Source organism: Esox lucius, chromosome 25, assembly GCF_011004845.1.
Source record: "Esox lucius isolate fEsoLuc1 chromosome 25, fEsoLuc1.pri, whole genome shotgun sequence".
NCBI classification, from domain to species: domain Eukaryota; kingdom Metazoa; phylum Chordata; class Actinopteri; order Esociformes; family Esocidae; genus Esox; species Esox lucius.
In genome coordinates, this window is record NC_047593.1 from 5505330 (window position 1) to 5529093 (window position 23764).

General features: G+C 40.2%; 1 protein-coding gene across 1 annotated transcript; it reads right to left on the bottom strand.

The window, feature by feature from the left end:
* Positions 1–5471: 5471 nt before the first annotated feature.
* On the bottom strand, positions 5472–10559 carry LOC114840690. Its single transcript, XM_034290891.1, has 6 exons — positions 10457–10559; positions 9595–9708; positions 8984–9115; positions 8738–8869; positions 5792–7685; positions 5472–5521 (listed from the first exon to the last, which is right to left on the bottom strand). Exons 1-6 carry the CDS (start codon positions 10541–10543, stop codon positions 5472–5474), a joined length of 2409 nt encoding a protein of 802 aa, XP_034146782.1. The 5' UTR covers positions 10544–10559.
* Positions 10560–23764: the final 13205 nt, after the last annotated feature.

Consider the following 23764-nt stretch of genomic DNA (forward strand, 5'->3'; position numbering starts at 1 on the left):
TTGTGGTAGCAGCTTTAGTTGTAATGGCAGCAGCTATGGTTGTTGTTATTGCAGCCTCTGTGGTTATTGGAGCATATGTGGTAATTGTGTTGACATCTAATGTTGTCATTACTACTGCTGTGGTTGCTATGTTTTTTGCAGCAGTCTCTGTGGTTGTTTTGACATCCGATGTTGTTGGAGCAGCTGTTCTAGTTGTGGTAGTTGTGGCAGCATCTGTGGTTGTGGGTGCATCTGTGGTAATTATGGGAGCTGCTGTGTTTGTGGTGGCAGCATCTATGGTTGTGGTGGCATCCTCCTCAGCAGTTGTGACATCTGTTGAGGTTGATTTGGCAGCAGCTGTAGTTGATGAGGAAGCTGCTGTGGTTGTAGTGACAGTCTCTGTGGTTGTTGTGGTATCAGCAGATATTATTGTTGGAGCAGCTTTGTTTGTTATTGGAACAGCTGTTGTAGTTGTGGCAGTCTCTGTGGCAGTCTCTGTGGTAGTTGTGGCAGCAGTTGCGTTTATTATGGAAGCCACGGTGGTTGTGCTGGCAGCCTCCTCTGTAGTTTTAACAACTGCAGTGATTGAGGGAGAAGCTGTGGTTATTATGGAAGCTGCTGTGGCTATGGTGGCAACCTCCTTGGTAGTTGTGACAGCTGTTGTGGTTAATGTGGCAGCAGCTGTGATTGTAGTGACAGTCTCTGTGATTGTTGTGGCATCAGCTACTGTTGTTGCTGAAGCAGTTGTGTTCGTTGATGGAGCAGCTGTTGTTGTTTTTGGAACAGCTGTTGCAGTTGTGGTTGTTAATGCAGCCTCTGTAATGTTGGGAGCATCCGTGGTTGTGTTAGCATCTGTGGTTATTATGGAAGCTGCTGTGGTTGAGGTGGCAGCAGCAATGGTTGTTGTGGCAACCTCCTTGTTAGTTGTGACAGCTGTTGAGGTTGATATGGCAACAACTATGGTTGTTGTGGTATTAGCTGATGGTGTTCCTGAAGCAGCTGTGTTTGTTGTTCGAGCAGCTGCTGTTTTTGGAACAGATGTCGCGGTTATGGTTGATATTGCAGCCTCTGTAGTGTTGGGAGCATCTGTGGTTTTCGGAGCATCTGCGCTTGTGTTAGCATCTGTGGTAAATATGGGAGCTTCTGTTGTTGTGGTGGCAGCCACAGTGGTTGTGGTGGCAGCCTCCTCTGTAGTTTTGACAGCTCTAGTGATTGTGGGAGAAGCAGTGTTTGAGGTGACAGCAGTTATGTTAGGTGTGGTAGTAGTTGTAGCTGTTGTGGCCGTCTCTGTGATTGTGGGAGCAGCTTTAGTTGTAATGGCAGCAGCTATGGTTGTTGTTATTGCAGCCTTTGTGGTTAATGGAGCATATGTGGTAATTGTGTTGACATCTAATGTTGTCATTATTGCTGCTGTGGTTGATGTCAGAACAGCCATGTTTTTTGTGTCAGTCTCTCTGGTTATTGTGGCATCCGATATTGTTGTTGCTTGATAAGCTGTGGTTGTTGTATTCATTGTTGGAACAATTATCGCAGTTGTGGTTGTTGTGGCAGCCTCTGTGATTTTCGGAGCATCTGTGGGTGTGTTAGCATCTGTGGTTATTTTGGAAGCAGCGATGGTAGTGATGGCAGCAGCTATTGTTGCTGTGGCATCGTCCTCGGTAGTTGTGACAGCTGTTGACGTTGATGTGGCAACAGCTGTGGTTGAAGTAATGGTCTTTGTGTTTGTTGAGGCATCAGGTGTTTTTGTGGTTAGAGCAGTTTTTGGAACAGCTGTTGTAATTGTGGTATTTGTGGTAGTCTCTGTGGTTGATGTGGCATCAGTAATTGTTGTTTTTGGTGCAACTGTGTTTGTTGTTGGAGCAGCTGTTGTTGTTTTTGGTACAGCTGTCATAGTAGTGGTTGTTAATGCAGCCTCTGTAGTGTTGGGAGAATCTGTGGTTGTGTTAGCATCTGCGTTTGTGTTAGCATCTGTGGTAAATATGGGAGCTTCTGTTGTTGTGGTGGCATCCTCTTCGGTAGTTGTGAGAGCTGTTGAGGTTGATGTGGCAACAACTGTGGTTGAAGTGACAGTCTTTGTGTTTGTTGACGCATCAGCTGTTATTGTGGTTGGCGCAGTTTTGTACGTTGTTGGAATATCTGTTGTAATTGTGGTAGTTGTGGTTGACTCTTTGGTTGATGTGGCATCAGCAATTGTTGTTTTTGGTACATCTGTGTTTGTTGTTGGAGCAGCTGTTGTTTTTTTTGGAACAGCTGTCATAGTTGTGGTTGTTAATGCAGCCTCTGTAGTGTTGGGAGAATCTGTGGATGTGTTAGCATCTGCGTTTGTGTTAGCATCTGTGGTAAATATGGGAGCTTCTGTTGTTGTGGTGGCATCCTCCTCAGTAGTTGTGACCGCTGTTGAGGTTGATGTGGCAACAGCTGTGGTTGAAGTGACAGTCTTTGTGTTTGTTGAGGCATCAGCTGTTATTGTGATTGGCACAGTTTTGTTTGTTGTTGGAACATCTGTTGTAATTGTGGCAGTTGTGGTAGTCTCTGTGGTTGATGTGGCATCAGCAATTGATGTTTTTGGTGCATCTGTTTTCGTTGTTGGAGCAGCTGTTGTTGTTTTTGGAAAAGCTGTCACTGTTGTGGTTGTTAATGCTGGCTCTGTGGTGTTGAGATAATCTGTGGTTGTGTTAGCATCTGCGTTTGTGTTTGCATCTGTGGTAATTATGTGAGTTTCTGTTGTTGTGGTGGCAGCTTCTGTGGTAGTTGTGAGAGCTGTTGAGGTTGATGTGGCAACAGCTGTGGTTGAAGTGACAGTCTTTGTGTTTGTTGAGGCATCAGGTGTTATTGTGGTTGGCGCAGTTTTGTTAATCGTTGGAATATCTGTTGTAATTGTGGTAGTTGTGGTAGACTCTGTGGTTGATGTGGCAACAGAAATTGTTGTTTTTGGTACATCTGTGTTTGTTGTTGGAGCAGCTGTTGTTGTTTTTGGAACAGCAGTCATAGTTGTGGTTGTTAATGCAGCCTCTGTAGTGTTGGGAGCATCAGTGTTTGTGTTAGTATCTGCGTTTGTGTTTGCATCTGTGATAATTATGGGAGCTTCTGTTGTTGTTGTGGCATCCTCCTCTGTAGTTTTGGCAGCAGTAGAGGTTGATGTGGCAGCAGCTGTGGTTGTTGTGGCAATCTCCTCGGTAGTTGTGACAGCTCTTGATGATGTGGCAGCAGCTGTGATTTTTTTGACAGTATTTGTGGTTTTTGTGTCATCTGCTATTGTTGCTGTTGGAGCATCTGTGGGTGTGTTAGCATCTGTGGTTATTATGGAAGCTGTGATGGTAGTGATTGCAGCAGCTATTGTTGTTGTGGCATCCTCCTCGGTAGTTTTGACAGCTGTTGTCGTTGATGTGGCAACAGCTGTGGTTGAAGTGATGGTCTTTGTGTTTGTTGAGTCATCAGGTGTTTTTGTGGTTGGAGCAATTTTTGGAACAGCTGTTGTAATTGTGGTATTTGTGGTAGTCTCTGTGGTTGATGTGGCATCAGTAATTGTTGTTTTCTGTGCAGCTGTGGTATTTGTTGGAGCAGCTGTTGTTGTTTTTGGAACAGCATTCACAGTTGTGGTTGTTAATGCAGCCTCTGTAGTGTTTGGAGTATCTGTGATTGTGTCAGCATCTGCGTTTGTTTTAGCATCTGTGGTAAATATGGGAGCTTCTGTTGTGGTGGCGTCCTCCTCTGTAGTTGTGAGAGCTGTTGAGGTTGATGTGGCAACAGCTGTGGTTGACGTGTCAGTCTTTGTGTTTGTTGACGCATCAGCTTTTATTGTGGTTGGCGCAGTTTTGTACGTTGTTGGAACAGCTGTTGTAATTGTGGTAGTTGTGGTAGTCTCTGTGGTTGATGTGGCATCAGCAATTGTTGTTTTTGGTACAGCTGTGTTTGTTGTTGGAGCAGCTGTTGTTATTTTTGGAACAGCTGTCACTGTTGTGGTTGTTAATGCTGGCTCTGTGGTGTTTGGAATATCTGTGGTTGTGTTAGCATCTGCGTTTGTGTTTGCATCTGTGGTAATTATGTGAGCTTCTGTTGTTGTGGTTGCAGCTTCTGTGGTTGTTGTGGAGGCAGCTGAGGTTGATGTGGCAACAGCTGTGGTTGAAGTGACAGTCTTTGTGTTTGTTGAGGCATCAGGTGTTATTGTGGTTGGTGCAGTTTTGTTCGTTGTTGGAACAGCTGTTGTAACTGTGGTATTTGTTGTAGTCTCTGTGGTTGATGTGGCATCAGTAATTGTAGTTTTTGGTGCAACTGTATTTGTTGTTGGAGCAGCTGTTGTTTTTGGAACAGCTGTCATAGTAGTGGTTGTTAATGCAGCCTCTGTAGTGTTGGGAGAATCTGTGGTTGTGTTAGCATCTGCGTTTGTGTTAGCATCTGTGGTAAATATGGGAGCTTCTGTTGTAGTGGTGGCATCCTCTTCGGTAGTTGTGAAAGCTGTTGAGGTTGATTTGGCAACTGCTTTGGTTGAAGTGACAGTCTTAGTGTTTGTTGAGGCATCAGCTGTTATTGTGGTTGGAGCAGTTTTCTTAGTCGTTGGAATATCTGTTGTAATTGTGGTAGTTGTTGTAGTCTCTGTGGTTGATGTGGCATCAGCAATTGTTGTTTTTGATACATCTCTGTTTGTTGTCGGAACAGCTGTTGTTGTTTTTGGAACAGCTGTCATAGTTGTAGTTTTTAATGCAGCCTCTGTAGTGTTGGGAGCATCAGTGGTTGTGTTAGCATCTGCGTTTGTGTTAGCATCTGTGGTAAATATGGGAGCTTCGGTTGTTGTGGTGGCATCCACCTCAGTACCCTTACCAAAAATAAGTTTATTCCAGTGTGCTATTAGTATACTTCTTTTAAACTAAAAATAAGATAGTATACTTTCAGTTTACTTTTTGTGTACTTATCAGAGATATACTTAACAAAATTATACTAACGTGTACTTGGCTTATACTGACAAGTATACCGAAAAAGTCTAAGTATATTTGGCATATACTTGTACTCAATCTATTGATTGAGATATTCTAAAGAAAAGTATAATCAAGTAGTCTTGCCTTATACAAGAAGTTTAAGTATACTTGGCTTGTAGTTCTGCTTATTTCTTTTCACACATATTGGATTTTTGAGGTAGTATTCCAGCATAGCCTATGTTTTACATACCACCTTATAAACATACATGTTCAATGTTATGGTAAAGTCAGCTATGGGGTGGAATAGCTTCTGGAGTAAATAGTACATGGGTGGAAGTGAACCTGATTGTTTATGTAGTGTTATTAACCCACACAGAAACAGATAAACATTTAGCTGATTTTATATACAATTTGTCCAAGGTTTGAGAGTATTGTACAGAATTGATTCATACTGGATGCTATTATAAGCCACAACCAGAACATGAAATATACATATATTTAAATCACATCAAAAAACATCAAGGAGCAAGTCTCTTTACGTAAATAATTGGCTACAACCCTGGACAACAACTGAATGTTTTAGTCCCGTTCATATGGATTTGGCAAAGGTGTAATGTACAACTTATCAGCTGTTTCAACAACAACACATTTCATCTTTATCATATCAGGCCAGATGGCACTGAAGTTTCCAGTCTTCCTAACCTCATGTACAAAAGTACTATGTACATTTATTTGTGAATCTTTACATAAAGGCCTGCTAGATTTAGCAAGTACCTCAACTAAAACACAGCAATGTTTGGTACATACACAGCATGCAGGGCTTTGATGTGCACACTTTTGTTTAAAAATGACTAAGTCATTAATTAAACACAGTGTATCATCTTTCAAGCATATAGCACTGTTGTATCTTTTCTTTAGTCTGTCATATTTTTGACTGTGATACACAACTCCATCAACCAAAAAACGGTTGTAAGACCAGAAGCAGTTACCTAGATTTCTACATAGCTTGGCAATGGCAAGCCTGTATGAAGTTGTAATATTTTCTTGCAAAGGTGGATGCCCAAAACCCTTGACACTTTCATTTAGTATCTCACATTTGTCAGTTTTTCGCTTATTAAAATAAAGTTCTTCAACAAATGACTGAACCTTTACACTGGTGTTAGTTTGCTTGGCCTTTTCTGGCAATTCTCTCCACAGTAGAAAATGTCTAGCTATTTGTGAAGGGACATATTGTGTTCCATGAAAATACTTCAATAAAGTGCCCATATTGGATTCAAATGCAAAGGTTGATGTAGCCCATAATGGCCCCCAGTGTTTCACACTTTGTGTGCTGTGTGTGAGCAAGTGTATGTTGAAAGTCATGTTGTCTTTTCCATACAGTCTTTGAAAATCAATGACAAATTTTTTAAGAGCCAGTTCTGACATCAAGATGCTTCTAGTCTTGATCTTATCCTGCAGTAATGTATATATGCCAAACACCAATAGGAACAAATGATTCCAAAATCTGGCAGGGAGTATTCCTTTCAATACAGGCAGAGCATAGAAGAGGAGAAATGCTCGCCACTCAGAAGCTTTCCAGAACTTCCTTTCAGTAATTGACCTTGGTGTCCTAGTTATCTCAATAGGAGGTTTTATTTTTGCAAGTTGCAAATCAACATCTTCAATCTTTTTGCCAATGTACCAGGGGGCTTGACTGTTTGCTGTATCAAACCATAATGTTGTTAGTTGCCTAGTGACTCCAAGGCACACATTGTGTTGATATTCAGGAATGAAACCATTGATCATTTGAAAGTGACTAAGCTTCATTAAAGGAGATGGCCCTTTGACTCCAAACACTGGCTCATTTACTGAAGCTGACATTGCATGCCTGAAATGATCTCTTTCATTTCGCAGTGGGGGTTCAGGTTGATCGTATGGATAGGATTTACCACCTTTGTGATAACAAAAGTCACAACCGTAAAAACCATTAAACTGCTTTGTGTTACGAAGCAATGGACGAGCCATCGAATCAGAGCTACAAACCAGCACAAACACTTTAGAAACATGACAGTTTCCCTGTATGTCTTGCCAGTCAATACCTTCAGTCTCTAATAATGAGGCTTCTTTAACAAATGGTGTTAGTAATGTAAACATGGATGGTTTACTTGGCCCAAACCATAACGCTGACATCAAAATGTGCTTTTTCCTCACTTCTGGTTTCAGTTCAATTACCTGACACTGAATTGGCCAAATGCTGCATTTAGAACTTTTGAACACTGGTGCGCCATCACAATTCCAAATGAGTGTCAAGTCATCTTTTTCAAGAACTCCACTGTCACATAACTTTTGATACTCTTCCCCAGACTGTATGTCAGAGAAAATCCCTAAGGTTCTAGTTTTTTCATTAAGACTGATACCATGTTCTTGAAGTAGTTGCTTAATCTGTGCATACAGGGGCAACACAAGAAAATAGAAGCCATTCTTAAGGTTTGCACTGGCGTCAAAAACTGTGTTGCAAGAGTCACATTGAGAGGGACAGTCTGCTCTAATACCAAGGTATTTTAAACAGCTTTCACAATAAAAGTGAACTTCAAATTTAGATGAACTTCCAAATTCTTTGTGGAAAAGGTAATGTGAAGATGGGATCAGACCTGGAAACATTATGTTAAACATTTCCAGTAAGTGATTAAGTGCTTTTCCGGTTAAATTATGCCGTAACAGATAGGACATCAGCATTAATACACTTTCTCCTTTTGAAAGAGGTGCACCAGGATACAATGGATTGTCACCAGTATCTGCTCTATCTTCACTGCCCTAGAGAGAGAGAGAGAGAGAGAGAACACATTTTATTTTAGCAAGTGTAATTTTCTAGAAATGCTTGCCCTGGATTACCACAAAATGTATGAAAATTGCATCATATCCAACAGAGCTCCAAACCCAAAAGTAGTAGCCACATGTGTGTGTCCAACTTTTGTAGAGTCTACATTTTGTATGCAAAATGTAGTACAATGCTACTCCTTTGTGTCACACAGTTGCAGCTATCACACTGGAGAAATAGAACGCTATTTATAGCTATTCTAGCGAAGTTGCTGGGCCACTATTATTTCAACTTAGAAGATGCAGCAGAGTTTGTTTGACCGGGAGGCAATTAGGCTAACGTTAGCCTTGTTTGCATTGTAGAAGAAGGTCTACCTTTGGTGTGATTGTTTCAAATTGCACTTGACAACGATTGAGATTTGCATAGCTTGTTAGGGTACCCTACTTTTTGCAGACAGCAAGAGCTATAGTTAGCTCCATTGTCTAGCTTACTGGTTAATGGTCCATAACGCAAAGCGCAAAGTGACACATATTTCAGGGGCATTTAAAATATGAGCAGGTTATTAAAGAATGTGATTAACAATTTCAAATGGCTCTTGTATGCATACATTTTTGGACAATGTTTAACCATATAGATTAAAATGTGCACCCCTATACTTAATTTTCTCCTCTTCGAACGCATCTCAGCGACTTGTGGGCGTGTTGGCTATTTCTGTATGCAAGATGGTCCATTTGCCTGGGTTCTTTGGGAATTTGTGATCTTTATAACTAATTATTCTACATGCACAAACTGTTTCCCATGCACAATATTGGTGTAATCAAGAGATTTACTGGAAATAAATATTTTTTAATTGCAATGTTTACAATATGCATGAGCCAAACAGGACATCTCTTGCCATATGTGGGGTTTCAGCATGTCAACAGTCACCGGTCCGCATGGCCACAAAATTGTGGAGGTATGGGGACCGTGCTATAGAAGAAAATTACGTCGGCGGATGCGATTTATACTTGGGCCCCAACACAGTGTCATTGACTCATTTACAACATACCATTGAAAATGCAGATGTGTTTTCTCCACTGGTGTTGCCCTCCATTAAGACTTCACTGTCCACATCGTTTTCATCTTCACTCCTGGCGGCATCAAATATGTTCCCTTCGGAATCTGACAGGTCTTCCTCATTCTATAGGTTAACAAGGGAAAAATATGACTTGAAAGAATATTAATGCATAAAAATAAAAAGGTTTGGCATTTATTTAAGCAAGGTAAACACTGTGATGTATAATTGTGTATTTACCTCTTCAATGTCAGTGCCCAACAGGCTAGTTGTGGAGGGGTTTTCATTGTCCACTTCATCATCTTCGTCTTCACTGTTGGATGCATTACTCATGTCATCTTCTGTGTTTATTCGGTCATCCTCATTGTCATTCTGCAGGTTAACAATGGAAAAAAACGTGATGGGTGAAATGTAAAATCAAAAATGGGTGACAGACACTTTTGTGCAGGAAAGTGTGATATGAGAAATTATTACAGTAAAGGTCTAGCTGACAACCCGAGTACAAATGAAGTGGAAGTTGTGAAAACATATTGTATAGTACAAAATCAAACAATATTACTAGGATATTTTAATGCTGTAATAAGGGAGAATGCTCTCCATTAGGCCTGTGAGATATGGACAAAATTAAGTATCACAATATTTCAGATTGAATACTTCGGTATTGATATTGTGACAATATTATAGGAATGACAATTGGTACTTTTAGCCGATGTTTAAACAATTATATTTTTAATAAAAAGTCCATAGTAATGTGATTACGGATGATCAAGTGGGGAAGCATTTATTTGTCAGTTCATAAAAGCATAAAATGCTGACATTGTACTATCGTAATAGGTGTAATATGTAAAAACCTCTTGAATGTCCTCAAAGTCCTCATTGCCCACTTTATTTATTTCATCTTCGCTGTTGGAAGCATTACTCATGCCATCTCCAGTATTTCTTTGACCATCTTCATTGCTGTTGCACTTGTAGACAAGACAGAATGTGTAAGAAGCATTTAATAACATTTTATAGATTACATGATTAATTGACAATGCCAAAAAGGTGCTGCAGCCCTTGTGTCACCCTCCAATAAGCATCCCTCATACTGACCACATTTAGGAAACTGTCATCATCATCTTCAATATTTGCATTTAACCTGCAATCTTCTTGCCTTCTCTGCATTTAGAGAGACATTGAGACTTTTTAGTCATATACAGTGGATATAAAAAGTCTACACCCCTGTTAAAATGCCAGGTTCTTGTGATGTAAAAGAATGAGACAAAGATAAATCATGTTAGAACTTCTTCCACCTTTAATGTGACCTATAGCGTGAACAATTCAATTGAAAAACAAGGTTTTTATTTTCCCCCCTCAAAGATTTCAGTTTGTTTTTCAATTGAATTGTTCACATTATAGGTCACATTAAAAGTGAAAAAGGTCTGACGATTTATGTTTGTCTCATTCTTTTACATCACAAGAACCTGACATTTTATCAGGGATGTGTAGACTTTTTATATCCACTGTAGCTATTGTACTGTTTGTAGACATAAAAAGAAGCCTCATATGACTAGAAGCAAAGTTCTCCTGAAGCAGTTTCTTCTGATAGACGACCACTACATTAACGCTATGCTGTTTGAGCCTGTGGTATTCTGACTTTGAACAGAAATAAAAGCAGTGGTGATGTGAACAGAACAATTACTTTGCAACCTAAGCGTCACCAAAGTTACTTACTTTTGCGTTCCATCTGAGCGTTGTTCTTTTCGGAATTACATCTGTGTCGTGCAAGTATCTTTTGTAAGGTCCAACACGTTTCGCCATCACTTCGGCATGTTACACACACAACTACTATCACACAAGCAACCTCACCTCCAACAGCTCCCGAATCCCGAAATCCTTTCAATGCAGTCGCGCACCTGTCGCGATAGTATCCGTTCGCGCCACTGCTTGTGTTTGAAATCTGCTTTGACGTGGATCGCGTGCATCTCTCCTGAGACGGTTCATCATCTTTTGTCTCAAATAGCGGTTACAGGTTGTTTGACACAGTATATAGGACCAATAAAAAAACATATTTGCCAGTGACAAGAATATTTATCCATCACAATGGTATTTGCCATATATTACTTCAAGGACAAGACCGTGGAAGTAGGAAGAATTGATTTGATGAGTATTGAAGACCAGCAAAAATCTTCAAAAATTATCACACAATGCCCCAGACTCGAGGATGAAGATGGGTGGATTAATGTTAAATGGGACAAAGGCAGAAAAAAGAAAGATGGTCCAGCCTTTTTTCCTGCTAAGCTTTTAATGCTCGGTGGTAAGTCTATAAATTCGCTAGCAATTTACTTAATCTGTCACCTAGCTAGATGGTTATCCTCACGCGTTAGCATAATTTGACAGTCTGTTCTGTGTTATTTTAAATATTGGGTTATTTAACAACATTAAATTACCAACAATATGTCTGTTAGGTAGAGCTCATATCCCACATAGCCAGAAGACCCAGTCGGAATTTTAATTTGCTCAAAACTTTGTCACATAGACAATTACAGTGATCTTTGCAAGAAGAGGGACGGATTCATAAAGGGTGAAGACATCTGGAAACAAACACTCAAGAGGAAGACAAAGCCAAACAGTAGGTGGATGAAGGATGTGGACGAGGAGGATGAAAGGCCAACAAAAAAGGTAATTACATAATAAATAGTATGGAGAGGATTCTATGGCAGTGATTCTAGCAGAAAAAAAACTGAAACTGAAAAGCAGAACCTTCCTTGCCATTGTTCTTACCTCACTTGATATCTTCTTCAAAAAACAATGTTTTTTCTTTTTTTTAAATTAAATACTGAATTTGTGTCAGAAATTACTGTAATCTACTTTGAAATGCAATCCACATAAGCTTCATTGTTTCAAAATTTGCATTACTTCATATTTGAAACAAGTGGTCCTTTTATTTCCATTAAGAGTGTGAGAGTCGTGCCACATTGAAAAGTAATCCCTGTCAAAGTTTTTCAATGAAGACATGAAGTGACTTCAGAACAACGGAATGAAGGGTTTGCATCTCAGTTTGGCATGCCATGTAATGGCCTTTCCCTGAGTCTCTGTGAGCCTAATGGATAGGAAGATATACTAAATATTCAGGTAGCAGTGGGGATACCAAAGCAGATAGTTAAATAAATAAAATAATTAGCGATGTCCCCAGATTTCACAATTGTCAAACGGAAAATCATAATTTTGGGTTATTTTAGTAAAATATGGAGCTAGGTCAGAACTATCTGTGGTACATTTGATTCTAAAAACAACAAAATAGTTATTAGAATCATTGTTATTAGACATCCCTGCTATTGAAATACTTAAAATTGTCATTTTAACAGCAAAACAGCAAAAAGGAAGTCTGTACCCCAAAAGATGCAGCAAACCAAATGATTGAAGGCCTGAAGAAGGAGCTGATGGCAAAGCAAGCATCTTTAGAGGTAAATTATTTAAGTGAGTCATTTTGTGTTGAAGTAATAACTTTTATGTGACTTTTGCTGCCACAGAGGATGCTGATTATTTTATCTTGTGTTTGACACAGTATAATTTTTAATAATTTTGTTTTGGTGTAGTCAAATACCGAAAAGGAAGAGTCATCAGATGAGGACCTACTGCCCAGAAACTGGAGTAAGGCGCAGCTGCAAATAAAGGAACTTAAAAGAGAGAACAAGAGACTGAAAGAAAACAATGTTGAAGAGATACTAGAAGCCATGAGAGGTAATCTTATGAATTAAAGTTTTTTGAAATAAAGTTAAACAAATACTTTGCCCTTGTGTAGACAAGATCACACAAAAATGCAGAGAATATAAAGCAACATCAAATTTGTTAAGGAACAGTACACCCAAAATGAAAATAATTATTGTCTCCCATCACCTAATGTAATGGAGTTGAATGGGTACGTGTTTGTGGAGGTATATATTTGAAACACAGCAACCAAAGAATACGAGCCAAGCAGAGACAGTTGGCCACACTGATACTATCTGGACTGATAAATTGCAGTGCAAAAATGTGAAGAAATCTTTGCCCCACTCAAAGATAGTGCGTAAGAATGGCAGTTTTGGTTGGTCCGTTTGTCTGTCTATTCAACACTTAACTTCAAGACATCATATCTTGATACTGATTTTAAAGATTCAGTTTAAATGAAAACACATTCATTCTGCCTAGAGGATGAACCCTGACAACTTTGGTGACCTCATGACCTTTCCTCTAGTGATACCTTCAGGCCAGAATGTTTAAACCCTGTTCACCCACTGCCTGCATTCTCCCAGCATCCACCAAGAGAGCAGGGCACCAGTGATGGATGGTTACTGGTATTTTTGGTGAACTACTCGTTAAAGGACTTAAAGTATTGGTTCCATAAAGAAAAATCCAGCTGCTTTCATTTGCCTTAGCTTTTGAATGTTTCTCTAATGACATTTTATTTCCAGATTGAGACTTCCTTTTTAAAAATGTCATAATTTAAACTGGAAGATTTCCCTGGGTACTTAAATAGTATTAATGAGAGCCTAGGAAAAGGCCAAAAATGTGGCACTAATTTGTCAAGAGTTGGTCTTATATTGAATGTCAGTTAGCATTAAAAAGTCTTAAAATGTCTTATATTTAGCTTAATGAAACCTGCAGAGGCACCATTTTTTTCTCTTCAAGTGACTATTGTGATGTTTGGTATTTGTCTCAAAATGCAGTCATGAGACTAAAGCTTTTACACCCTTGTCTTATAATCATCTATATCTTCATTCTCAGAGCTTCCAGTAGTAGTGACAAAGTTGAAAGAAGTAATTGATAAAGTCACCATCCAGACCTCAACTCCTGCATCCACCTGGTCAACACCCACAACATCTGTAGACTTACCAGCTTCTGCATGTGTTTCTCCTCAGGTTGTGTCTGATGATATGGTAAATACCTTGCATGCATAGACATGTTACAGTCCATGTGAGAAAATTTGGATTATTTGCGGTAAATCTGTAAATTAACCAATGCAGCGGTTACTATACACATTACATGTACCTGGAAAATCTGCATATTAAACTGTAAGGTGAATTTGCAAGTTAACTAGTTATTACTTGCATATTCCCTGACCAAACAGGAAATCTGGGAGGCATTCACACATTTCCCAATGGTTAATGTGGATGAAGACGCTACAATGCAGCTTGGCCAGGCTCTGCCTAGCGTGGCACAGTAGAATTTTGCACCCTCAATAATTTTTTCCTTGTGAAATGTGGGAATGCGTTCCAGTTTTCCTGTTTGGTCGGGGAATAATAACGTAATTTTTTCTCTTACTGTACATATTTACTATTTGATCCCCTGCTGATTTTTTAGGATTTTTGGTTGTTATTTTGTATCTCACTGTTTAAATAAACCTACCATTAACATTGTAGACTGATCATTACTTTGTCAGTGGGCAAACGTACAAAATCAGCAGGGGATCAAAGAAAAATCCCCTCACTGTATACTGCACAGTTTCTGAGGGAATGTGTATCATTATTTTATCACAATGTATAACCAATTGCAAACTAACTGATCACTCAATTGTTTTGCAGGTGTCTCTTGTGGCAGGCTCTGATGTCCAAGTCCCTCTAAGAAAGCTTAAATGTCTGCGGACTGCAAATCCATCAGTCTACATCGGGGACCTTGCCGTGCTTGTCTATGGCAGGGAAACACTGTCCCATTCAAGTTTGACAGGGAGACAATCAGGGGCACACAAAGACGTGGAATCAAAGCCACAACTTGATAATACAAAACTAGACGCTATAATTGGTGAGTACTTTTAATAAAAAATAAAAATCCTACACAACTCATTTAGTTTTTTTTTTAACAACATGACTGTTCCATGTTGGAGGTTCCAAAATGGAATGTTCCAAACATTGTGTGAAAAGCCTCTAATCTCTACAAGTCTAATTTGGGATCATCAGTTTGAAAGTGGCAAAAAATAAAAGTCTCACAATGCTCAATGCTGCAAACAAAATAATCATTAAGGCTCTAAAAAACTAATCCTAATCTATGTGAAGGTAGACATTTAAAGGACATTTTCATATGTCTTTAAATATAAAAATTTTGCATTAGTGTTCAGAAACTTATCTGATCAAAATCAAGCTCAAGTTGAATTGCACATCCCAACATGATGCTTTGACTGTTTTATCATGTTAATTCTGGATGGTGAATTTTAGCTTGGGAAAAAAACGCTAAAGTAATGTTTTGCTTTGTTTGTGTCTGTGTGTGTGTGTGTGTGTGTGTGTGTGTGTGTGTGTGTATGTGTGTTTTAACTCACAGGCCATGCTCTGTCAAAGTTCCCTGACATCAGCATTCAAGATGTGAGACGTATCATAAGAAAAAAATGCAACAATGAAAGCTACAACAAACAAACCACTGCAAAGAAGTTATGAAGAATAATTTTTGTTTCCATTTACTTGATCATTTTTGGGTTTCCATTTACTTGATCACAGTTTTGTAACCAGCCAGTGACTGATTTCAGTCTTGCATGACATATTCTAATATTAACCTTCCCTAAAGACTGTTTATACTGTGTTTATTGTGTTTTGAACTGGGATGTCGATTTGAGTTTTCATTGTTATGTTTTGGCGTCCAATACAATATTTGTTATAACATTCTGATTTATGTGAATTTTTATGTGTATTGTCCACTGGTAGTGTACAAGTGAATTAACTTCAAGTCCACTTCAAATACAGTTAAAGGTATATTTCAAGCGTGAAAAATAATACCTAGATAGAAACCTAGTAGTATACTTTAAAGTTAAAATAGAATGTATAAATAGTAAACTATAAATATGATGTACAGTAATATACTTGCAGTGTAAAAACTATCAAACCAGTAGTTTACTGAGAGTATACTTAAAAGTGTATTTTCATAAACGAAAAAGTTGGCTAGAAGTATATGACTAGTAAACTAAAGGTATACTTAATAATTCACTTAAAAACAACTTACTAGTATACTTGAAGTATAAAAACTATTAAACTAGTAGTTTACTGAGAGTATACTTATAAGTGTATATTCATAAACAAAAAAGTGCCCTAGAACTAAATTAATAGTAAACTACCAGTATACCTATAAGTTCACTTGTAGTATAGTTTGCAGTACAAAATAAAACTTAGATGTAAACTAGTTCTTTACTCAAACTGTACTAGTCTTACACTTGAAGTATACTTAAAAGTATACTTTTATAAACTAAAAGAGTGCCAATTTAGTCCCAAGAAGTATTAAAATAGTACACTTACAAGTATACTAATAGTACATTGATATTAGTATACTTACTACATAAAGTATACTTGGGAAATATACTTGAACGTTACTTAAGTATACTTAATGAAATTTACTTGAAGTATACTTATTTTTGGTAAGGGTAGTTATGACAGCTGTTGAGGTTGATTTGTCAACAGCTGTGGTTGAAGTGACAGCCTTTGTGTTTGTTGAGGCATCAGCTGTTATTGTGATTGGCACAGTTTTGTTCGTTGTTGGAACGGCTGTTGTAATTGTGGTAGTTGTGGTAGTCTCTGTGGTCGATGTGGCATCAGAAATTGTTGTTTTTGGTGCAGCTGTGTTTGTTGTTGGAGCATCCGTGGTTGTGTTAGCATCTGCATTTGTGTTAGCATCTGTGATAATTATGGGAGCTTCTGTTGTTGTAGTGGCATCCTCCTCTGTAGTTTTGGCAGCAGTAGAGGTTGATGTGGCAGCAGCTGTGGTTGTTGTGGCAATCTCCTCGGTAGTTGTGACAGCTCTTGTTGATGTGGCAGCAGCTGTGATTTTTTTGACAGTATTTGTGGTTGTTGTGTCATCTGCTATTGTTGCTATTGGAGCATCTGCGTTTGTTTTAGCATCTGTGGTAAATATGGGAGCTTCTGTTGTTGTGGTGGCGTCCTCCTCTGTAGTTGTGAGAGCTGTTGAGGTTGATGTGGCAACAGCTGTCGTTGACGTGTCAGTCTTTGTGTTTGTTGACGCATCAGCTTTTATTGTGGTTGGCGCAGTTTTGTACGTTGTTGGAACAGCTGTTGTAATTGTGGTAGTTGTGGTAGTCTCTGTGGTTGATGTGGCATCAGCAATTGTTGTTTTTGGTACAGCTGTGTTTGTTGTTGGAGCAGCTGTTGTTATTTTTGAAACAGCTGTCACTGTTGTGGTTGTTAATGCTGGCTCTGTGGTGTTGGGAATATCTGTGGTTGTGTTAGCATCTGCGTTTGTGTTTGCATCTGTGGTAAATATGGGAGCTTCTGTTGTTGTGGTGGCAGCTTCTGTGGTTGTTGTGGAGGCAGCTGAGGTTGATGTGGCAACTGCTTTGGTTGAAGTGACAGTCTTTGTGTTTGTTGACGCATCAGCTTTTATTGTGGTTGGCGCAGTTTTGTACGTTGTTGGAACAGCTGTTGTAATTGTGGTAGTTGTGGTAGTCTCTGTGGTTGATGTGGCATCAGCAATTGTTGTTTTTGGTACAGCTGTGTTTGTTGTTGGAGCAGCTGTTGTTATTTTTGAAACAGCTGTCACTGTTGTGGTTGTTAATGCAGCTTCTATAGTGTTGGGAGAATATTTGGTTGTGTTAGCATCTGCGTTTGTGTTAGCATCTGTGGTAAATATGGGAGCTTCTGTTGTTGTGGTGGCATCCTCCTCGGTAGTTGTGAGAGCTGTTGAGGTTGATGTGGCAACAGCTGTGGTTGAAGTGACAGTCTTTGTGTTTGTTGAGGCATCAGGTGTTATTGTGGTTGGTGCAGTTTTGTTCGTTGTTGGAACAGCTGTTGTAACTGTGGTATTTGTTGTAGTCTCTGTGGTTGATGTGGCATCAGTAATTGTAGTTTTTGGTGCAACTGTATTTGTTGTTGGAGCAGCTGTTGTTTTTGGAACAGCTGTCATAGTAGTGGTTGTTAATGCAGCCTCTGTAGTGTTGGGAGAATCTGTGGTTGTGTTAGCATCTGCGTTTGTGTTTGCATCTGTGGTAATTATGTGAGCTTCTTTTGTTGTGGTGGCAGGTTCTGTGGTTGTTGTGGAGGCAGCTGAGGTTGATGTGGCAACAGCTTTGGTTGAAGTGACAGTCTTTGTGTTTGTTGAGGCATCAGCTGTTATTGTGGTTGGAGCAGTTTTCTTAGTTGTTGGAATATCTGTTGTAATTGTGGTAGTTGTTGTAGACTCTGTGGTTGATGTGGCATCAGCAATTGTTGTTTTTGGTTCAAATGTGTTTGTTGTTGTAGCAGCTGTTGTTTTTGTAACAGCTGTCATAGTTGTGGTTGTTAATGCAGCTTCTATAGTGTTGGGAGAATATTTGGTTGTGTTAGCATCTGCGTTTGTGTTAGCATCTGTGGTAAATATGGGAGCTTCTGTTGTTGTGGTGGCATCCTCCTCGGTAGTTGTGAGAGCTGTTGAGGTTGATGTGGCAACAGCTGTGGTTGAAGTGACAGTCTTTGTGTTTGTTGAGGCATCAGGTGTTATTGTGGTTGGTGCAGTTTTGTTCGTTGTTGGAACAGCTGTTGTAACTGTGGTATTTGTTGTAGTCTCTGTGGTTGATGTGGCATCAGTAATTGTAGTTTTTGGTGCAACTGTATTTGTTGTTGGAGCAGCTGTTGTTTTTGGAACAGCTGTCATAGTAGTGGTTGTTAATGCAGCCTCTGTAGTGTTGGGAGAATCTGTGGTTGTGTTAGCATCTGCGTTTGTGTTTGCATCTGTGGTAATTATGTGAGCTTCTTTTGTTGTGGTGGCAGGTTCTGTGGTTGTTGTGGAGGCAGCTGAGGTTGATGTGGCAACAGCTTTGGTTGAAGTGACAGTCTTTGTGTTTGTTGAGGCATCAGCTGTTATTGTGGTTGGAGCAGTTTTCTTAGTTGTTGGAATATCTGTTGTAATTGTGGTAGTTGTTGTAGACTCTGTGGTTGATGTGGCATCAGCAATTGTTGTTTTTGGTACATCTCTGTTTGTTGTCGGAACAGCTGTTGTTGTTTTTGGAACAGCTGTCATAGTTGTAGTTTTTAATGCAGCCTCTGTAGTGTTGGGAGCATCAGTGGTTGTGTTAGCATCTGCGTTTGTGTTAGCATCTGTGGTAAATATGGGAGCTTCGGTTGTTGTGGTGGCATCCACCTCAGTAGTTATGACAGCTGTTGAGGTTGATTTGTCAACAGCTGTGGTTGAAGTGACAGCCTTTGTGTTTGTTGAGGCATCAGCTGTTATTGTGATTGGCACAGTTTTGTTCGTTGTTGGAACAGCTGTTGTAATTGTGGTAGTTGTGGTAGTCTCTGTGTTCGATGTGGCATCAGAAATTGTTGTTTTTGGTGCAGCTGTGTTTGTTGTTGGAGCATCCGTGGTTGTGTTAGCATCTGCATTTGTGTTAGCATCTGTGATAATTATGGGAGCTTCTGTTGTTGTTGTGGCATCCTCCTCTGTAGTTGTGGCAGCAGTAGAGGTTGATGTGGCAGGAGCTGTGGTTGTTTTGGCAATCTCCTCTGTATTTGTGACAGCTTTTGTTGATGTGGCAGCAGCTGTGATTTTTTTGACAGTATTTGTGGTTGTTGTGGCATCTGCTATTGTTGCTGTTGGAGTATCTGTGGGTGTGCTAGCATCTGTGGTTATTATGGAAGCTGCGGTGGTAGTGGTGGCAGCAACTATTGTTGTTGTGGCATCCTCCTCGGTAGTTGTGACAGCTGTTGACGTTGATGTGGCAACAGCTGTGGTTGAAGTGATGGTCTTTGTGTTTGTTGAGTCATCAGGTGTTTTTGTGGTTGTAGCAGTTTTTGGAACAGCTGTTGTATTTGTGGTATTTGTTGTAGTCTCTGTGGTTGATGTGGCATCAGTAATTGTTGTTTTTGGTTCAAATGTGTTTGTTGTTGTAGCAGCTGTTGTTTTTGTAACAGCTGTCATAGTTGTGGTTGTTAATGCAGCTTCTGCAGTGTTGGGAGAATATTTGGTTGTGTTAGCATCTGCGTTTGTGTTAGCATCTGTGGTTAATATGGGAGCTTCTGTTGTTGTGGTGGCATCCTCCTCGGTAGTTGTGAGAGCTGTTGAGGTTGATGTGGCAACAGCTGTGGTTGAAGTGACAGTCTTTGTGTTTGTTGAGGCATCAGGTGTTATTGTGGTTGGTGCAGTTTTGTTCGTTGTTGGAACAGCTGTTGTAACTGTGGTATTTGTTGTAGTCTCTGTGGTTGATGTGGCATCAGTAATTGTACTTTTTGGTGCAAATGTATTTGTTGTTGGAGCAGCTGTTGTTGTTTTTGGAACAGCTGTCTTAGTAGTGGTTGTTAATGCAGCCTCTGTAGTGTTGGGAGAATCTGTGGTTGTGTTAGCATCTGCGTTTGTGTTAGCATCTGTGGTAAATATGGGAGCTTCTGTTGTAGTGGTGGCATCCTCTTCGGTAGTTGTGAAAGCTGTTGAGGTTGATTTGGCAACTGCTGTGGTTGAAGTGACAGTCTTTGTGTTTGTTGACGCATCAGCTGTTATTGTGGTTGGCGCAGTTTTTTTAGTCATTGGAATATCTGTTGTAATTATGGTATTGGTGCTAGTCTCTGTGGTTGATGTGGCATCAGCAATTGTTGTTTTTGTTACAGCTGTGTTTGTTGTTGGAGCAGCTGTTGTTATTTTTGGAACAGTTTTCATAGTTGTGGTTGTTAATGCAGCCTCTGTAGTTTTGGTAGAATTTGTGGTTGTATTAGCATCTGCGTTTGTGTTAGCATCTGTGGTAAATATGGGAGCTTCTGTTGTTGTTGTGGCATCCTCCTCTGTAGTTGTGGCAGCAGTAGAGGTTGATGTGGCAGCAGCTGTGGTTGTTGTGGCAATCTCCTCGGTAGTTGTGACAGCTTTTGTTGATGTGTCTGCAGCTGTGATTTTTTTGACAGTATTTGTGGTTGTTGTGGCATCTGCTATTTTTGCTGTTGGAGTATCTGTGGGTGGGCTACCATCTGCGGTTATTATGGAAGCTGCGGTGGTAGTGGTGGCAGCAACTATTGTTGTTGTGGCATCCTCCTCGGTAGTTGTGACAGCTGTTGACGTTGATGTGGCAACATCTGTGGTTGAAGTGATGGTCTTTGTGTTTGTTGAGGCATCAGGTGTTTTTGTGGTTGGAGTAGTTTTTGGAACAGCTGTTGTAATTGTGGTATTTGTGGAAGTCTCTGTGGTTGATGTGGCATCAGTAATTGTTGTTTTTGGTTCAACTGTGTTTGTTGTTGGAGCAGCTGTTGTTTTTGGAACAGCTGTCATAGTAGTGGTTGTTAATGCAGCCTCTGTAGTGTTGGGAGAATCTGTGGTTGTGTTAGCATCTGCGTTTGTGTTAGCATCTTTGGTAAATATGGGAGCTTCTGTTGTAGTGGTGGCATCCTCTTCGGTAGTTGTGAAAGCTGTTGAGGTTGATTTGGCAAGTGCTTTGGTTGAAGTGACAGTCTTTGTGTTTGTTGAGGCATCAGCTGTTATTGTGGTTGGAGCAGTTTTCTCAGTCGTTGGAATATCTGTTGTAATTGTGGTAGTTGTTGTAGACTCTGTGGTTGATGTGGCATCAGCAATTGTTGTTTTTGGTACATCTCTGTTTGTTGTTGGAACAGCTGTTGTTGTTTTTTGAACAGCTGTCATAGTTGTAGTTTTTAATGCAGCCTCTGTAGTGTTGGGAGCATCAGTGGTTGTGTTAGCATCTGCGTTTGTGTTAGCATCTGTGGTAAATATGGGAGCTTCTGTTGTTGTGGTGGCATCCTCCTCGGTAGTTGTGAGAGCTGTTGAGGTTGATGTGGCAACAGCTGTGGTTGAAGTGACAGCCTTTGTGTTTGTTGAGGCATCAGCTGTTATTGTGATTGGCACAGTTTTGTTCGTTGTTGGAACAGCTGTTGTAATTGTGGTAGTTGTTGTAGTCTCTGTGGTCGATGTGGCATCAGAAATTGTTGTTTTTGGTGCAGCTGTGTTTGTTGTTGGAGCATCCGTGGTTGTGTTAGCATCTGTGATAATTATGGGAGCTTCTGTTGTTGTTGTGGCATCCTCCTCTGTAGTTTTGGCAGCAGTAGAGGTTGATGTGGCAGCAGCTGTGGTTGTTGTGGCAATCTCCTCGGTAGTTGTGACAGCTCTTGTTGATGTGGCAGCAGCTGTGATTTTTTTGACAGTATTTGTGGTTGTTGTGTCATCTGCTATTGTTGCTGTTGGAGCATCTGTGGGTGTGTTAGCATCTGTGGTTATTATGGAAGCTGTGATGGTAGTGATTGCAGCAGCTATTGTTGTTGTGGCATCCTCCTCGGTAGTTTTGACAGCTGTTGTCGTTGATGTGGCAACAGCTGTGGTTGAAGTGATGGTCTTTGTGTTTGTTGAGTCATCAGGTGTTTTTGTGGTTGGAGCTATTTTTGGAACAGCTGTTGTAATTGTGGTATTTGTGGTAGTCTCTGTGGTTGATGTGGCATCAGTAATTGTTGTTTTCTGTGCAGCTGTGTTATTTGTTGGAGCAGCTGTTGTTGTTTTTGGAACAGCATTCACAGTTGTGGTTGTTAATGCAGCCTCTGTAGTGTTTGGAGTATCTGTGATTGTGTCAGCATCTGCGTTTGTTTTAGCATCTGTGGTAAATATGGGAGCTTCTGTTGTTGTGGTGGCGTCCTCCTCTGTAGTTGTGAGAGCTGTTGAGGTTGATGTGGCAACAGCTGTGGTTGACGTGTCAGTCTTTGTGTTTGTTGACGCATCAGCTTTTATTGTGGTTGGCGCAGTTTTGTACGTTGTTGGAACAGCTATTGTAATTGTGGTAGTTGTGGTAGTCTGTGTGGTTGATGTGGCATCAGCAATTGTTGTTTTTGGTACAGCTGTGTTTGTTGTTGGAGCAGCTGTTGTTATTTTTGGAACAGCTTTCACTGTTGTTGTTGTTAATGCTGGCTCTGTGGTGTTGGGAATATCTGTGGTTGTGTTAGCATCTGCGTTTGTGTTTGCATCTGTGGTAATTATGTGAGCTTCTTTTGTTGTGGTGGCAGCTTCTGTGGTTGTTGTGGAGGCAGCTGAGGTTGATGTGGCAACAGCTTTGGTTGAAGTGACAGTCTTTGTGTTTGTTGAGGCATCAGCTGTTATTGTGGTTGGAGCAGTTTTATTAGTTGTTGGAATATCTGTTGTAATTGTGGTAGTTGTTGTAGACTCTGTGGTTGATGTGGCATCAGCAATTGTTGTTTTTGGTACATCTCTGTTTGTTGTCGGAACAGCTGTTGTTGTTTTTTGAACAGCTGTCATAGTTGTAGTTTTTAATGCAGCCTCTGTAGTGTTGGGAGCATCAGTGGTTGTGTTAGCATCTGCGTTTGTGTTAGCATCTGTGGTAAATATGGGAGCTTCGGTTGTTGTGGTGGCATCCACCTCAGTAGTTATGACAGCTGTTGAGGTTGATTTGTCAACAGCTGTGGTTGAAGTGACAGCCTTTGTGTTTGTTGAGGCATCAGCTGTTATTGTGATTGGCACAGTTTTGTTCGTTGTTGGAACGGCTGTTGTAATTGTGGTAGTTGTGGTAGTCTCTGTGGTCGATGTGGCATCAGAAATTGTTGTTTTTGGTGCAGCTGTGTTTGTTGTTGGAGCATCCGTGGTTGTGTTAGCATCTGCATTTGTGTTAGCATCTGTGATAATTATGGGAGCTTCTGTTGTTGTTGTGGCATCCTCCTCTGTAGTTGTGGCAGCAGTAGAGGTTGATGTGGTAGCAGCTGTGGTTGTTTTGGCAATCTCCTCGGTAGTTGTGACAGCTTTTGTTGATGTGGCAGCAGCTGTGATTTTTTTGACAGTATTTGTGGTTGTTGTGGCATCTGCTATTGTTGTTTTTGGTTCAAATGTGTTTGTTGTTGTAGCAGCTGTTGTTTTTGTAACAGCTGTCATAGTTGTGGTTGTTAATGCAGCTTCTATAGTGTTGGGAGAATATTTGGTTGTGTTAGCATCTGCGTTTGTGTTAGCATCTGTGGTAAATATGGGAGCTTCTGTTGTAGTGGTGGCATCCTCTTCGGTAGTTTTGAAAGCTGTTGAGGTTGATTTGGCAACTGCTTTGGTTGAAGTGACAGTCTTTGTGTTTGTTGAGGCATCAGCTGTTATTGTGGTTGGAGCAGTTTTCTTAGTCGTTGG